The 17,923-nt window shown below is 47.0% G+C and overlaps 1 protein-coding gene across 1 annotated transcript in view; it reads left to right on the top strand.

Moving 5' to 3' along the window:
* col9a1b (collagen, type IX, alpha 1b) overlaps window positions 1-17,923 on the top strand; it is a 195,962-nt gene that overhangs the window by 92,420 nt on the left and 85,619 nt on the right. Inside the window, exons 11-16 of the mRNA XM_078213596.1 lie at window positions 497-520; window positions 2,649-2,702; window positions 10,036-10,089; window positions 12,985-13,029; window positions 13,116-13,172; window positions 13,284-13,337. Coding sequence (XP_078069722.1) covers window positions 497-520; window positions 2,649-2,702; window positions 10,036-10,089; window positions 12,985-13,029; window positions 13,116-13,172; window positions 13,284-13,337 — 288 coding nt within the window. The remainder of the gene's footprint in view (window positions 1-496; window positions 521-2,648; window positions 2,703-10,035; window positions 10,090-12,984; window positions 13,030-13,115; window positions 13,173-13,283; window positions 13,338-17,923) is intronic.

Genomic DNA, 17,923 nt, shown 5'->3' with positions numbered 1-17,923 from the left:
TGGAAGTCAAGAATCTGGTGAAGAGAGGTTCGGAAAAGTCAAGCCAGGATGTGGTGACAGTGTGAAAGAGATTTTCGGTGGTAAGATGGGGGCCAGTATTTCAGAGATGGAGATCGGTGAGTGTAATGAAGGATTGAACACATGATTTGGAACTCAGCTCATAGTGAAACATGACTGTTTGGTTTCACACTTTGTGGTTTGACCTGTGCAAAGCACCAGAAAGAAAGATGCAGTTTGTGTTGACCATCAAGCAGTAGGACTTCTACATTGCTGATGGTTTTGGTGGAAGAAGTTCTGGATGAGCCACAACGCAATAATGGGTAGACAGTCTGATGTAACAGTCGAAGGCGCAGAACGGGGGGGGGGGGGGGGGGTGGTTGGTGGGGTCACAGACAGATCAAAGATGAAATATTGTGCTCTGTGAATGCTCAAACACAATGCTCAAACACAAAATAAAAATTGCTCCATTGAAATGTTTGCTGTTCTTTGTTTGCAGGGTGAGGGAGAACCAGGGCCACCTGTAAGTACAGTGACTGTGCAATGGATGTGGCAAGTTATTGGTTAATTATTGAAATGTGAGCAGTTTTCCACTCTGTGTAAAGCTGTCCTCCTTTTCTTTCATTGGGCTTGTTGTTTTTTTCCCTGCTTTTTATTTCTCTCGCCCCTCGAGAGCAGTGGATGCTGGGTCATTGGATACATTTAAGGCTGAATTGGATACATTTTTGATTGATAAGGGAGTCAAGGGTTATGAGGGGTAGACAGTAAAGTGGGCTGAAGGCCACAATCGGATCAGCAATGATCTTATTGAAAGGTAGAACAGACTCGATGGGCTAAATGGCCCTACCCCTGCTCCTGTTGCTGATGATGTTATAAAGATATGGATTCCCTCTTTGTTTCCTTTTGAAGTCTTCCTGTACTAAAGACATCTCTGAGCCAGGCCACTGGTTAGGTTGCTGCAAAGTCATGGCTTCCACTGTCCAAAATGGTGCAACTTGAATAATTAGAGACACTATCTGCCTCCCCCCCCCCACCCCACCCCACTCCACTCCACCCCTCCTTGGCGCGTTTTAGAGCGGCGGAGGTGACCCACCATTGGCTGGTGGTGGGATCTTCCAGTCCTGCCGCTGAAACAAGGTGGAAACAAGGGCTGAATTCAAATTAATATAACGGACAGTTTTAGGTTGGATGAGGGATAAAACTTCACCCACCCTCTGATCCACGCGTTTTCAGCAGATTTGAAGCTGTACGGGGGTTAGACTGGAATCTGCTGGTTTTCAGCTTTAATGGCTGAAATTGTGAGCACTGGGAACGCCAGCAGCTTCACCCAGGTGAGGACTCGATGGATTCGGGAGTCAAGTGTTTTCATACCCAGCTCCATGATCCAGGTGCCTGCCAGAGGGCCGCCTGAAACCCTCTGCAGAGTCTGCCACTAGGCCCCCTCAGTTACCACCCCCCACCACCAAGCCTCCCATTTATCCCCTCACCAACACCAGACCTCCCATTTACCCCCCCCCCCCCCCCCACCACCACCAGGCCTCCCATTTACCCCCCCCCCCCCCCCCCCACCACCATCAGGCTTCCCATTTACCCCCATCCATTGCCAGGCCTCCTGTTTCCCCCCCACCCCGTTGCCAGACTTTTGCTCAGTGACAGACCTCTGCTCAACATCATTCAGGAGCAGGCTGGACAGAGGCTGAGGGAAGAGGATACATGTCACTGGGATTATCTCCTGGTGTGTAGGGTAAATGTTGATGTAGACTAGTTGGGCTCAGCGGTCCATAGCAGTGATTTTAGGCTCTTGTGAACTGTGCCAGCAGCTTTCCCACCCAAAGGAGAGGTGTTCCAGTTTTCCTTCTGTTTTTGTCCTCATAGCAGAGATTTTCCCAGGATATAGTCCCACAGGAACTCTGTAACATGCCCAGGAGACATCGCTTCCTACCTTGAGCTTTGACGTGACATGACAGCAGATTGCCTGAGCAGAACTCAATCCTGTTCTCCACCAATTCTCCATCCGCACCCACACTTCCCACCAGGAATCTCTGGATAATGGGAATCCCACCTGATTAACCCCTAGGCTTCTGGCCAGACACTGAAAGGTGGATTCTATTGCCTCAGTGAATTGTATTGCCTCACCCAGCGAAATGTCAGCTCTGAGTAGGCCAGGTATTGAACCTCGGCTTCTCCTGGTCTATTTTGCCTCAGTAGCACTATGTACATTTACCTCACTGAGGCATTTTATAATATCGGCAGCGACAAGGTTGGAACCAATCCAGAAAGTGGAGTTGGGCCAATCAGAGTTTGGTAATGTTCCTAATCAATGAGATTGGAGGGTGGAGTTTCTTGAGACCTGCAGTCGGACCTTGCCAGCAGCGGGTGACTTACCAGAGGATTGGGGGCGCACTGCCCACCATACTGGGTCATTGCTTTCAGTGGACAGAAAGGGGGAGGTAGGCATGACTGTGCTTTTTAATCGTTCAGATGTCAGTTGCTGGCAAGGTCCTGCAGCAGGGTGAGCAAGGAGTGACTTTGTGTCTAATGCCACACGGCCCTCAGATGACTTTTGTGCTTTTTGATTGGTTAATTCTGCCTTTAAGATGTTCCACAATGAGCAGAATGCATTCAGCTTAAACTGTGTTGCTTTGCTGTAGGGCTCCCCTGGTCCATCTGGACTTCCAGGTGAACTTGGTCGAGTCGGTCTTACAGTAAGTATTTATTATTTTACCATTTCTCCACTGTTATGACTTTACATTTTGTAAATCCTCCTCATGGCTATTAAAACTGAGGGATGATGTCGAGATGCTGGCGTTGGAATGGGGTGGGCACAGTAAGAAGTCTCACAACACCAGATTAAAGTCCAACAGGTTTATTTGGAAACATGAGCTTTCGCAGTGTTGCTCCTTCATCAAGAGTGGACTCACTCCACTCACCTGATGAAGGAGCAGCGTTCCGAAAGCTCGTGATTCCAAATAAACCAGTCGGACTTTAACCTGGTGTTGTGAGACTTCAAAATTGAGGGACAATGATTATTTGTGTATGTATTAATAGAGAGGGGTGAAACGTGACTGTAACAGTAACAGTGTTTTGAGTGGTAAATTTATGCATTTTTGTTATCAAGTTTATACAGTGTACATTAATCAATGTGGCTGTTTATGGTTCTTGCTCAATTTTAATCCAGTTTATACTGAGAGTAAGCCTGCCTGCAGAGACTTAGAACTCAGCATTATATTTTGGGTATGTACAGGTCAATTCACTACTTTGATACAACCAGTGGTGACCACACACATGCACACACCCAACCACATGCACACACAAACTCACACGGACACGGACATATACACACACATGGACACACACACGTAAGATCCCGCCGGCAGTAAACACGCTGTGGGTCAGGGGCACCCGAAAACCTTGGTCAAGGAATATTGTCCTTCCCTTTAGAAGTTCACACACGTGGATGATGTGATTGAGGCCTTGTTGCAATCCATCCCTAGCTGCATCTCTCTCTCTCTCTGTCTTGCTCTCTCTCTCTCCCCCTCTCTGCCTCTCCTTCGCTCTCTCCCTCTCTCTTCTCTGCCTCCCCCCCCTCTCTCTCCGCCTTTCTCTCTTCCTGTACTTGCATGATTCATTGGTTATGGTCAGATACCAGCGTTGACAGAGTGGAATCACCTTTAGTTCCAATGGAGGGGAGAATTGACATGGAGTGCCTGCAAAGTCATACATGTGGCCAATGCCAGCCTTTCCCTTGGGGAAACCTTGCAATTCTTCCACCTTGTCTCCAGCAAGAAGGAATGGAAAGAAGTTAACTCTCTGAATTGACAACCTTGGTGATCTCTCTTTTGGAACAGTGGATGGCAAGCTGAGAGATGTTGCTGCTCCAAGATGAAAGGACCCGGACACCACAGCCACTAGCAATGCTGTCCTTGCCCTACTTTGAGATTGTAGTTGTAGCTATAGCTGGAGGCAAACTTCAGTGAGGGCACAGAGTTCCAAACATTGGCCATCACTGAGGGTTAAATAGGAGAATTTCTCCCGGAACATCATGCGTATGGCCTCCTGGTGAGAGACAATTTCCCCCTCCCTCTTCCAGCAGCTTGGTCCTACTTTGCATGGTCTCTGTTCATTGTCCAAATCATGCTGGAATCCGAAGAGAATGTCTGGAAGCATCAGCTTTGTGCAGAAGCCTTGAAGTCAGCAAAGATGACCTGCTACACCTGTCAGTCTAGACCTTTGCAACATCAATGGAAAGCACCAAAAATGCGCTGAGTCAAAGCAACAGTCAGAAAAAAAATCAACCAACAACTTACCCGTAAGCCATGGATGATCCCTTTAACTCGGGCTGCTAGGACAAAGGTTTTTCATGGCTGCCGATTATATCACGATCTGCCTGCCCTACACTCGTCTGGCAAACATTAACCCCACAGAGGCTAACACCTTTACCAAAAGGCCATTTGGTGTACTTCACAGCAGAAGTCTACATGTGCACTGCAGGTGCCATTTTGGATCGCTATTCCTGATCCGTGCTTCTACTGAACCTTTTGCCATTCCCTTGGACATTTGCAGATCTTTTAAGAGTGTGGAGCAGTACATAGAACATAGAACATTACAGTGCAGTACAGGCCCTTCGACCCTCGATGTTGCGCCGACCAGTGAAACCAATCTAAAGCCCCTCTAATCTACACTATTCCAATATCATCCATATGTTTATCCAATAACCATTTGAATGCTCCTAATGTTGACGAGTCCACTACTGCTGCAGGCAGGGCATTCCATGCCCTTACTACTCTCTGAGTAAAGAACCTACTCTGACATCTGTCCTATATCTCTCACCCCTCAATTTAAAGCTATGTTCCCTCGTGCTAGCCATCACCATCGGAGGAAAAAGGCTCTCACTATCCACCCTATCTAATCCTCTGATCATCTTGTATGCCTCTATTAAGTCACCTCTTAACCTTCTTCTCTCTAATGAAAACAACCTTAAGCCCCTCAGCCTTTCCTCATACGATTTTCCCACCATACCAAGCAAAATCCTGGTAAATCTCCTCTACACCCTTTCCAACGCTTCCACATCTTTCCTATAATGCAGCGACCAGAACTGTACGCAATACTCCAAGTGTGGCTGCACCAGGGTTTTGTACAGTTGCAGCATGACCTCTTGGCTCCGAAACTCCATCCCTCTACCAATAAAAGCTAACACTCCGTACGCCGTTTTAACAACCCCATCAACCTGGGTGCCAACTTTCAGGGATCTATGCACATGGACACCCAGATCCCTCTGTTCATCCACACTACCAAGTATCTTACCATTAGCCCAATACTCTGTATTCCTGTTACTCCTTCCAAAGTGAATCACCTCACACTTTTCCACATTAAACTCCATTTGCTACCTCTCAGCCCAGCTCTGCAGCTTATCTATGTCCCTCTGTAACCTGCCACTTCCCTCCGCACTGTCTACAACTCCACCGACTTTAGTGTCATCCGCAAATTTACTAATCCATCCTTCCACGCCCTCATCCAGGTCATTAATAAAAATGACAAACAGCAGTGGCTTCAAAACAGATCCTTGTGGTACACCACTAGTAACTGAACTCCAGGATGAACATTTCCCATCAACCACCACCCTCTGTTTTCTTACAGCTAGCCAATTCCTGATCCAAACCACTAAATCACCCTCAATCACATGTGTCCGTATTTTCTGCAAACGCTTACCATGGGGAACCTTATCAAATGCTTTGCTGAAATCCATATACACCACATCAACCGCTTTACCCTCATCCACCTCTTTGGTCACCTTCTCAAAGAACTCAATAAGGTTTGTGAGGCACGACCTACCCTTCACAAAACCGTGCTGACTATCCCTAATCAAATTTTTCCTTTCTAGGTGATTATAAATCCTATCTCTTATAATCCTTTCCAAAACTTTGCCCACAACAGAAGTAAGGCTCACTGGTCTATAATTACCAGGGTTGTCCCTACTCCCCTTCTTGAACAAGGGGACAACATTTGCTATCCTCCAGTCTTCTGGCACTGTTCCTGTAGACAATGATGACACAAAGATCAAAGCCAAAGGCTCTGCAATCTCCTGTCTAGCCTCCCAGAGAATCCTAGGATAAATCCCATCCGGCCCAGGGGACTTATCTATTTTTACCCTTTCCAGAATTGCTAACACCTCCTCCTTAAGAACCTCAATCCCATCCGGTCCAACAGCCTGCATCTCAGCACTCCCCTCGACAACACTGTCCCTCTCCTGTGTGAATACCGATGAAAAATATTCATTTAGTGCCTCTCCTATCTCTTCAGACTCCACGCACAACTTCCCACTCCTGTCCTTGACTGGCCCTAATCCTACCCTAGTCATTCTTTTACTCTTGACATACCTATAGAAAGCTTTAGGGTTTTCCTTGATCCTACCTGCCAAAGACTTCTCATGTCCCCTCCTGGCTCTTCTTAACTCTTTCTTTTAGGTCCTTCCTGGCTAACTTGTAACTCTCAAGCACCCTAACTGAGCCTTCACGTCTCATCTTAACATAAGTCTCCTTCTTCCTCTTCACAAGAGATTCAACCTCCTTAGTAAACCACGGTTCCCTCACACGTCTGCTTCCTCCCTGCCTGACAGGTACATATTTATCGAGGACGCGTAGTCGCTGTTCCTTGAACAAGTTCCACATTACAATTGTGCCCATCCCCTGCAGTTTCCTTCCCCAACCTATGCCAGCTAAATCTCGCCTAATCGCATCATAATTTCCTTTCCCCCAGATATAAGTCTTGCCCTTTGGTATATACTTTTCCTTTTCTATTGCTAAGGTAAACGTAATCGAATTGTAGTCACTGTCACCAAAGTGCTCACCTACCTCCAAATCTAACACCTGGCCTGGTTCATTACCCAGTACCAAATCCAATGTTGCCTCGCCTCTTTTTGGTCTATCTACATACTGCATCAGGAAGCCTTCCTGCACACATTGGACAAAAACCGACTCCTCTAAAGTACTCGAACTATAGCTTTTCCAGTCAATATTTGTAAAGTTAAAGTCCCCCAGTACAACTACCCTGTTACTTGCGCTCCTATCCAGAATCATCTTTGCAATCTTTTCCTCTACTTCTCTGGAACTTTTCAGAGGTCTATAAAAAACTCCCAACAGGGTGACCTCTCCTTTCCTGTTTCTAACCTCAGCCCAAACTACCTCAGTAGACATTTTGAGCCTCATCAAATGTCCTTTCTGCCACCGTAATACTGTCCTTGATTAACAATGCCACACCTCCCCCTCTTTTACCACCTTCCCTGCTCTTACTGAAACATCTAAACCCTGGAACCTGCAACAACCATTCCTGTCCCTGCTCTATCCATGTCTCCGAGATGGCCACAACATCGAAATCCCAGGTACCAACCCATGCTGCAAGCTCACCCACCTTATTCTGGATGCTCCTGGCGTTGAAGTAAACACACTTCAAACCACCTTCCTGCCTGCCAGTACACTCCTGCGACCCTGAAACCTCATCCATGACCTCACTACTCTCAACCTCCTGCACACCGGAGCTACAATTCAGGTACCCACCCCCCTGCTGAATTAGTTTAAACCGTCCCGAAGAGCATTAGCAAATTTCCCCCCTAAGATATTGGTACCCCTCTGGTTCAGGTGCAGACCATCCTGTTTGTAGAGGTCCCACCTACCCCAGAAAGAGCCCCAATTGTCCAGGTATCTGAAACCCTCCCTCCTGCACCATCCCTGTAACCATGTGTTCAACTGCTCTCTCTCCCTATTCCTCTCCTCACTATCACGTGGCACGGGTAACAAACCAGAGATAACAACTTTGTTTGTTCTAGCCCTAAGCTTCCACCCTAACTCCCTGAATTTCTGCCTTACATCCCCATCCCTTTTTCTACCTATGTCTTGAGTGCCTATGTGAACCACAACTTGGGGCTGGTCCCCCTCCCCCTTAAGGATTTCGAAAACACGATCCGAGACATCGTGGACTCTGGCTCCTGGGAGGCAACACACCAACCGTGAGTCTCTCTCGTTCCCGCAGAATCTCCTATCCGTCCCTTTAACTATGGAGTCCCCAATGACTAATCCTCTACACTCCTCTCCCCCCTTCCCTTCTGAGCCACAAGGACAGACTCTGAGCCAGTGACCTGTACACCATGGCTTACCCCTGCTAAGTCCCCCCCCCCCCCCAACAGCATCCAAAAGTGTACTATCCCCAATTTCTACTACATTTTTTGTTTCTCCCCCCACTTGGATGGCTCCCTGTACCTTGGTGCGGTGGATAGTTTGCTCATCCTCCCTTTCCCTACCCTTCTGAGCTGCCGGGCCGGACTCTGCGCCGGAGGCACGGCCACTGTTGCTTCCCCCGGGTAGGATGCTCCCCCCAACAGTACTTAAACAGGAGTACTTATTGTTAAGGGGCACAGCCACTGGGGTACTCTCTAGTACCTGACCTTTCCCTTCCCCTTCCTAACCGTGACCCACTTGTCTGTCTCTCATGGCCCCGGTGTGACCACCTGCCTGTAACTCCTATCTATCACCTCCTCATTCTCCCTAACCAGTCGAAGGTCATTAGCTGCAGTTCCAGTTCCCCAACGTGGTCCCTTAGGAGCTGCAGCTCGACACACCTGGTGCAGATATGGACGTCCGGGAGGCTAGCTGACTCCAGGACCTCCCACATCCGACACTGAGAACAACAAACTGGTCTCACACTCATAATTCTCCTTTCTTCCAATGATACAGGAAAAACTGTCTAAACCTACCCCACCTCTGCCTGTTTATGCCGAAGCCCGATGAGCCAAAGCCCGTCAGCTCTCACTCTGCTCCTTGCTCACTCCGCTGCCCGCTAACGACGCTGCCCGCTTAATAGTGCGGCCTATTTATATACCTCGCGCGTGCTGAAGAAAAATTTAGACCCTTCCCACAACACCCAGCGGCCTACTTCCGGGTTAGAGTTCAAAGTTTCTTTTTTTTTAAAAACACCCGCGAAAAAGTAATTTAAACTAAAATTAAAAGTATTATTTTTTAAATTAAAAGTATTTTAAAAGTAGATCTCTTACCCCAGCACTCCTGCAAAAAATCTCTCCTCCGTCTCACTCTGGCTGAACAATGAGTACACTTGTAAGTAAGTGCTAGTTATTTTTTTCTCAAATCACTTTACTTGTGTGTAATTAATCCTCAGATTATTATTTGTCCTTTGCTCTCTTGTACACAATGGGCCAGATTTTCCGGCCGTGATGACGTGCCACTAACTTTTCCAGAAGTGCAAAGAAATTTCTACTCCCCTAAAGAGGGGAAGGGATATGTGGTGGAGAAAATCATCTCTAGGCCTTTCTTGTACATCTAAAAGCTGATTCAGAGAGTAGGGTCAAGTCTAAGGACTAGGTTGCCTACCTCCTTTATTGGATGTATGTACATGAAACAGTCAATTCCAAAATGAATGCAGCAAGAAGTCTCACAACACCAGGTTAAAGTCCAACAGGTTTATTTGGAATCATGAGCTTTTGGAGCAATGCTCCTTCATCAGGTGAGGGGACTGTCCATTCACCTGATGAAAGAGCAGTGTTCTGAAAGCTCGTGATTCCAAATAAACCTGTTGGACTTTAACCTGGTGTTGTGAGACTTCTTACTGTGCCCACCCCAGTCCAACACTGGCATCTCCACATCATGCCAAAATGAATGGGTGAACAAACAAAGGTGAGAATGAAATATTGTTCAATGTGCACATCATTCATCTCCCTTTGAAATATCCCTTTTACATACCCCATTGTGAATATGCCATGCAAGGACAAGAGGTGGGATTCCTAATAGGTTTGGAATTTTACGGTCACTGATGGTCAATCATTCTTTGGAATAGAGCAAACAAAACTGCAACTTGCAAACTGACACCGCAGATAGTTTGAAATCCATTTCAGATGCATCTCAGTATTTCGCGTTGACGCAAGTATATTTTGCGAGTCAATAGTTGGAAGTTTGACTTTGGTTCTGATTAATATGTGACAGAAATGTTTGTAGTTACATTGGGCAATGACGTGCAGTTTCCTTTCAATCCCAGGGTGATCGAGGACCTCCAGGACTGCCTGGACCACCAGGTCCCCCTGGACCCAAGGTGAGCAGTTCACCGTTTTACCCAAATATTCACTGCCATTTATTAACCAGTGCAGAAAAGTTGTCTGTTTTTGCTTTTGATTTGTTAACACTGATTATTTACTGTGGCCAGAATTCTCTGGCCCAGAGAATCCCGCCACCGCCACCTCCCACTGGCGGGAAACACAGGACTGGGAAGCCAGAGAATCTCGCCCTGTAAGTATAAAGAGTAGAACACCTTGATGAACCCGCAATAATTTTGATTGGGCCTCAACAAGGAAGAATCAGAATTTGATTTATCCAGAATGAAAAGTCAATGAGACTTATGACCCGTGGGGAAGCAATGGTGGGGGAAGGGGTGGGGGGGTTGTTGGTGGCTGGTGGTGGTGAATTTCAGCTCCAGGGAAGGAGGTCTCCCTCCTCACAGTGTGTGCTTCACTACAGCAATCTCTGGCCCAGTCAGAAAGAAGTGAATTAGATGGCACAGTGACTAGAAACGGGCACAGTGGCCCAGTGGTTAACACTGCTGCCTCACAGCACCAGGGGCCCAGGTTTGTTTCCCGATTTGGGTCACTGTCTGTGCGGAGTCTGCACGTTCTCCCCGTGTTCGAGTGGGTTTCCTTCAGGTGCTCCGGTTTCCTCCCACAGACCAAAAGACATGCTGGTTAGGTGCATTGGCCATGCTAAATTCTCCCTCAGTGTACCCGAACAGGCGCTGGAGTGTGGCGTCCAGGGGATTTTCACAGTAACTTTATTGCAGTGTTAATCTAAGCCTATTTGTGACAATAATAAATAAACTTAAACCATGGCCGCAAAATGTGCCAAAGCTGAGCTGCTGCTGAATCAGCCACGTTAGAAACCAACAGAGCAAAAGACGAAATCAGATCAATTTATCAAAAATCATAAATTTATGCATTAAGAAACGAAAGGCATTTGATCAGAATCATTTTCATAAACGAAGAATTAATGCCTTTTTAAAAAGTCAGATAAATCATTTTAAAATGTTATTTACATGGAGACATTTCAAGTCAGGTATGATAGAATTATAGAATCTCTACAGTGCAGAAGGAGGCCATTCAGCCCATCGAGTCTGTTCCGACCACAATCCCATCTATGCCCTATTCTCATAACCCCATACATTTACCCTGCTAATCCTCCTGGCACGAGGGTCAATTTTAGCATGGGCAGTCCACCTAACCTACACATCTTTGAACTGTGGGAGGAGACCAGAGCACCCGGAGGAAACCCACGTAGACACGGGGAGATCGTGCAAACTCCACACAGACAGTGACCTAAGGCCGGAATCAAGCCCAGGTCCCTGGTGCCATGAGGCAGCAGTGCTAGCCACTGTGCCACCCTTAATATTTTAAAAAGTAGTTAAAGTTAAAACATTTAAAAATCTAGATTAATTGTGTTAAATCTGTTTGCACAGTTTAAAAAAAAGTCTGATCAATAAAATTTCAGAAGAGTTATAAAAATCTACCTGAGTCTCAGGAATTTTGGAAGTTCCATCCTGGTGCTGGAATCCTCATTAAATATTCGGTAAATGAAAGGAAGTTCTTAACGCCTCGCGATACCAAACCTGAACTTTTTGGGTCAGAATAATGTGCCTTTACTGGACAAGCAGGCCAAATTCTCGCCACTGCCAAATCTTTGGTTTTAAATTTCAGGCCTGTGATTGATACTGCAGAGCTTTGATAGCAGTAGCGAGTGACAACTTCTGCTTGTAGGTGTGACAGTGTCTGTGGTCCTTGGACCTCTGCACCAGGCAGTGACAGAGACTGCTGAGAGCTTTGCAGTCACCACCCATGCAAAACCTTGACCTATGACAATGAAATTGTGTTTTTTTAAAATCACTGTTTGTATGAAGTGTGATTCGACCGCCGTATTTTTGTCTATAAAATACTGCGAATGGTGATGGCGTGGGGCTTTTAAATCAAGCAGAAGGGAATCACTTGCTATTAGGGGAATCTGTTTTTTATGATTTCGCAGGATGTGGGCATCGCTGGCTAGGTCATCATTTATTGCCCATCTGTAATTGTCTCTTGATCCATTGCAGCTCACGTGATGTAGATCAGTGGTTTCCAAACTTTATTCCGGTGACCCACTTTTACAAAATGGTCGCCCCCTCATGACCCACTGACCAGGCAAGCTGCAGCACTGCTGCTGCAGTTGCAATCTAAGCCGGATTTACTTCACATTTAAAAATACACCTTCTTACCTTTTTCCTTTCATAAAGTGTTTGAACTTGAATTGTATCAGGCAATACCAAGCTTTTCCACTTCATGCTGGCCATGTCATTGTCTGAGTCGAGAGATTTTCATTGTCGTAACGCCTTCTCCAAAAATGTGTGCTATAAACAAGAACATCCCACTTTTCTTTTGAACAGGAATACAGAAAATCTTGCGATGTTTTGAACAGGCTAGATGGTCTATACATATTCCTATTTCTTGTGTGTTCTGTGTTCAGATGATAATAACTCACTGCAGACAAACATTTTTCCTGATGTTATCTCTGGTTATTCTACTATTTTTTTGTTCATTCATGGGATGTGGGTGTCGCTGGCTGGGCTAGCACTTATTGCCCATCCTCGAGGACAGTTAAGTGTCAACCACATTGCTGTGTGTCTGGAGTCACATGTAGGCCAGACCAGGAACTGACAGCAGATTTCCTTCCCTAAAGGAAAACCCCAAAGGGTTTTGACAACAATAGACAATGGTTTCATGGTCATGGGTAGACTTTTAATTCCAGATTTTTATTGAGTTCAAATTCTACCATCTGCAGTGGTGGGATTCAAACCCAATCCCTAAAACACTACCCAGGGTCTCTGGATTACTGGTCCAGCGACAGTACCACGACGCCACTGACTCCCTTAATTAACTTTGTTAATAATGTTTCTGTTTTCCCTTTACTGCAGGGACTTCCAGTGCTTATGCACGGTGACAGCAGCGATGAATCACTGGTAAGGGTTCAGGACCATTGGTACATGTTCTGCAATGTGATCATTTCCAAGAGATTCATTTAAACGGAGTGTCTGTTTGCTTGCAGTGTCCCAATGCTTGTCCTCCTGGCCTACAGGGCTACGTTGGCCTTCCTGGAATGAAGGTAAGTGTCCCAACTGGTTCATCGCAACTGCAACCAATACATAAAGTACAAAAATTCAGCATCCACTTTGACAGACAAGTGTTTCTAATTCCGTCACTTCTTGATCTTCAGGGACATAAAGGCGTGAAAGGGGAGGCAGGTGAACCAGGAAAACAAGGACACAAGGTAGGAGAAAATATCACTCTGCTCTTTCACAATGTTAAATATCCAATTGGCCAGTCACAATGGTAAACCGATTGGTTGAACCTGATTTCAAAACACAACCATCAATTCATGTTCCAATCTTAAGTACAAAAAAATGTAAGCCAAGCAACAAACCTTTTCATTTACTGTCTGACTTGTCAGTCCGGAAACAGGTGAAGGTGACTTGGTTGATCCGGGTTTGTGCACAGTGACATAAAATAAGATGACTTATCTGGCAGGGAAAAGTCAAGGATCAGGCAGGTAAATCTCCCCTGCTAGGGGAGAGTCCATGATCAGGCAATAGATCTCCCTCGATAGAGGAGAGTCAATGATCAGGCAGGTAGATCTCCTCTGCTAGGGGAGAGTCCATGATCAGGCAATAGATCTCCCTCGATAGAGGAGAGTCAATGATCAGGCAGGTAGATCTCCTCTGCTAGGGAAGAGTCAGTGATCAGGCAGGTAGATCTCCCCTGTTAGGGGAGTGTCCATGATCAGGCAGGTAGATCTCCCTCGATAGAGGAGAGTCAATGATCAGGCAGGTAGATCTCCTCTGCTAGGGGAGAGTCAATAATCAGGCAGATAGATCTCCTCTGCTAGGGGAGAGTCAATGATCAGGCAGGTAGATCTCCTCTGCTAGGGGAGAGTCAATGATCAGGCAAGTAGATCTCCTCTGCTAGGGGAGAGTCAATGATCAGGCAGGTAGATCTCCCCTCGCTAGGGGAGAGTCAATGATCAGGCAGGTAGATCTCCTCTGCTAGGGGAGAGTCCATGATCAGGCAATAGATCTCCCTCGATAGAGGAGAGACAATGATCAGGCAGGTAGATCTCCTCTGCCAGGGGAGAGTCAGTGATCAGGCAGGTAGATCTCCCCTGCTAGGGGAGTGTCCATGATCAGGCAGGTAGATCTCCCTCGATAGAGGAGAGTCAATGATCAGGCAGGTAGATCTCCTCTGCTGGGGGAGAGTCAATAATCAGGCAGATAGATCTCCTCTGCGAGGCGAGAGTCAATGATCAGGCAGGTAGATCTCCTCTGCTAGGGGAGAGTCAATGATCAGGCAAGTAGATCTCCTCTGCTAGGGGAGAGTCAATGATCAGGCAGGTAGATCTCCCCTCGCTAGGGGAGAGTCAATGATCAGGCAGGTAGATCTCCTCTGCTAGGGGAGAGTCAGTGATCAGGCAGGTAGATCTCCCTCGCTAGGGGAGAGACAATGATCAAGCAGGTAGATCTCCTCTGCTAGGGGAGAGTCAATGATCAGGCAGGCAGATCTCCTCTGCTAGGGGAGAGTCAATGATCAGGCAGATAGATCTCCCTCGCTAGGGAAGAGTCAATGATCAGGCAGCTTGATGTCCCCTGCTAGGGAAGAGTCAATGATCAGGCAGGTAGATCTCTCCTGCTAGGGGAGAGTCAATGATCAGGCCGGTAGATCTCCCCTGCTAGGGGAGAGTCAGTGATCAGGCAGGTAGATCTCCTCTGCGAGAGGAGAGTCAGTGATCAGGCAGGTAGATCTCCCCTGCTAGGGGAGAGTCAATGATCAGCCAGGTTGATCTCCTCTGCTAGGGGAGAGTCAGTGATCAGGCAGGTAGAGCTCCTCTGCGAGAGGAGAGTCAGTGATCAGGCAGGTAGATCTCCCCTGCTAGGGGAGAGTCAATGATCAGCCAGGTTGATCTCCTCTGCTAGGGGAGAGTCAGTGATCAGGCAGGTAGATCTCCCCTGCTAGGGGAGAGTCAATGATCAGCCAGGTTGATATCCTCTGCGAGGGGAGAGTCAGTGATCAGGCAGGTAGATCTCCCTCGCTAGGGGAGAGTCAGTGATCAGGCAGGTAGATCTCCTCTGCGAGAGGAGAGTCAGTGATCAGGCAGGTAGATCTCCCTCGCTAGGGGAGAGTCAATGATCAGGCAGGTAGATCTCCCTCGCTAGGGGAGAGTCAATGATCAGACAGGTAGATCTCCCTCGCTAGGGGAGAGTCAAGGATCAGGCAGATAGATCTTCCCCGCTAGGGGAGAGTCAGTGATCAGGCAGATAGATCTTCCCCGCTAGGGGAGAGTCAATGATCAGGCAGATAGATCTTCCCCGCTAGGGGAGAGTCAGTGATCAGGCAGGTAGATCTCCCCTGCTAGGGGAGAGTCAATGATCAGCCAGGTTGATCTCCTCTGCGAGGGGAGAGTCAGTGATCAGGCAGGTAGATCTCCCTCGCTAGGGGAGAGTCAGTGATCAGGCAGGTAGATCTCCCTCGCTAGGGAAGAGTCAATGATCAGGCAGGTAGATCTCCCTCGCTAGGGGAGAGTCAATGATCAGGCAGGTAGATCTCCCTCGCTAGGGGAGAGTCAATGATCAGACAGGTAGATCTTCCCCGCTAGGGGAGAGTCAATGATCAGGCAGATAGATCTTCCCCGTTAGGGGAGAATCAGTGATCAGGCAGATAGATCTTCCCCGCTAGGGGAGAGTCAATGATCAGGCAGGTAGATCTCCCCTGCTCGGGGAGAGTCAATGATCAGGCAGGTAGATCTCCCTCGCTAGGGGAGAGTCAATGATCAGGCAGGTAGATCTCCCTCGCTAGGGGAGAGTCAATGATCAGGCAGGTAGATCTCCTCTGCCACGGGAGAGTCAATGATCAGGCAGGTAGATCTCCTCTGCTAGGGGAGAGTCAATGATCAGAGCAGCTGATGAGTTGAACGAAGGCGAACCTGTTGCAATTTTTCAAAGTCATCTCAGCTTTGGCTAAGATGAAACTTCAGATCAAGCCCAAGACAGGGGGCAAAGTCTCATCTTTTTCAGCTTGGATCTTGTTTGTCTCACTTGTGGGGATTCAACTTGGATTGAATAAAAGTTTGAAAGAAGATTAAAAATTGTTTTTCTCTCTTTTGGGGACCATGAATTGGAATTTAAAAAAAAGATGACCATGATTTGCCAGTAACTAATTAGTATTTTTCCTTCTCAAATGCTTGCACCACTTCAGTATTGCAAGTCTCTGTCCCTGTACTTGCTTTTCAAGACTCTTTTTAAATGGTGTTAGAATGGGAGGAGGATCTGCAGACTGGAAACTCAAACCAAGAGAAATGTTTCTACCAGGAAAAGATTTCAAATATCTCTCAGTGCGCAAACAGGAACAGATTCGTCAAAGTAAACATGGGCCCTTTCAAGGCTGTGGCAGGTGAAATTATAGGGGGGAGGAAATGTTTAAAGTTTATTAAAGTTTATATAGGGCGGCAGGGTGACACAGTGGTTAACACTGCTGCCCTCACAGCCAAGGTCCCGGGTTCCATTCCCAGTTTGGCTGAGTGTGTGTGCGGAGTCTGTATGTTCCCCCCATGCCTGCGTGGGTTTCCTCCAGGTGCATAGAATCGTAGAAACCCTGCAGTGCAGAAGGAAGCCATTCAGTCCATCAAGCCCGCACTGACAACAATCCCACCCAGGCCCTATCCCCATAACCCCACATATTAACCCTGCTAATCCCCCTGACACTGGGGTCAATTTACTCTGGCCAATCAACCTAACCCGCACATCTTTGGACTGTGGGAGGAAACTGGAGCACCCGGAGGAAACCCACACTGACATGAGGGGAATGTGCAAACTCCACACAGACAGTCACCTGAGCACAGAATTGAACCTGGGTCCCTGGCGCTGTGAGGCAGCAGTGCTAACCACTGTGCCACGGGTGCAAATTCAGCTTGGATGGCATGACAGTGTAGACATTATTAAGACTTGGCAACAAGAAGTTCAGAACTGGGAACTAAATCTTACTAGGTTATAAAGTCTACAGGAAAGGACTGGGAACAGGGTAGAAGGGGAGGGATAGTCTGATTGATTAGGGATGAAATAACTCCAATGATGAGAGAGGATATAACAAGAGGTAAACAGGCATTGGAGACTTTTGTGGGTGGAATTATAAAATAGACAAAGAAGTTAAGACTGTAAGGGGAGTTGTGTATAAGCTCCCTGATAGCAGCTGTGAAGTGGCAGACTGCAAAAATGCAGAGATTAAATAAGCATGTAGCATATAAATAAGCATCCTATATTTTGTGTTTCTATGTAATTCTACCATTTAACATCCTAACGGGGAACAGAGGTATGGTGGCACGGTGGTTAGCGCTGCTACCTCACAGTGCCAGGGACCTGGATTTGATTCCTGGTTTGGACGGAGTCTGCACGTTCTCTCTGTGTCTGCGTGGGTTTCCTCCGGGTGCTCCGGTTTCCTCTGAAAGATGTGCTGATTTGGTGCATTGGCCTTGCTGAACTCTCCCTCAGTGTAACTGAACAGGCACCGAGTGTGGCGACTAGGGGATTTTCACAGTAACTTTATTGCAGTGTTAATGTAAACCCACTTGTGACAATAATAAATAAACTTAACACTTAAAGCGGTAGGCTATTCAGCCCCTTGAGCTCACTCCGCCATTTAATAGGATCAGGGCTGATCTGATAGTAACCTGAATCTGTGTCCTGCCTACCCTTAAGAAAGGTGAGGGGAGAAACACCAGGAAATTATAGACCTGTTAAAAATTATTTTGAGTCTATAATTAAGGATCGGGTGAATTAACACCCTGGATTTTTTAACACACTGACTACAGTA

Source organism: Mustelus asterias, chromosome 5 (genome assembly GCF_964213995.1).
Source record: "Mustelus asterias chromosome 5, sMusAst1.hap1.1, whole genome shotgun sequence".
In the NCBI taxonomy this organism is placed as follows: domain Eukaryota; kingdom Metazoa; phylum Chordata; class Chondrichthyes; order Carcharhiniformes; family Triakidae; genus Mustelus; species Mustelus asterias.
Note: the sequence above shows the minus strand (reverse complement) of the source record. Positions and strands in the feature narration are given on the sequence as shown.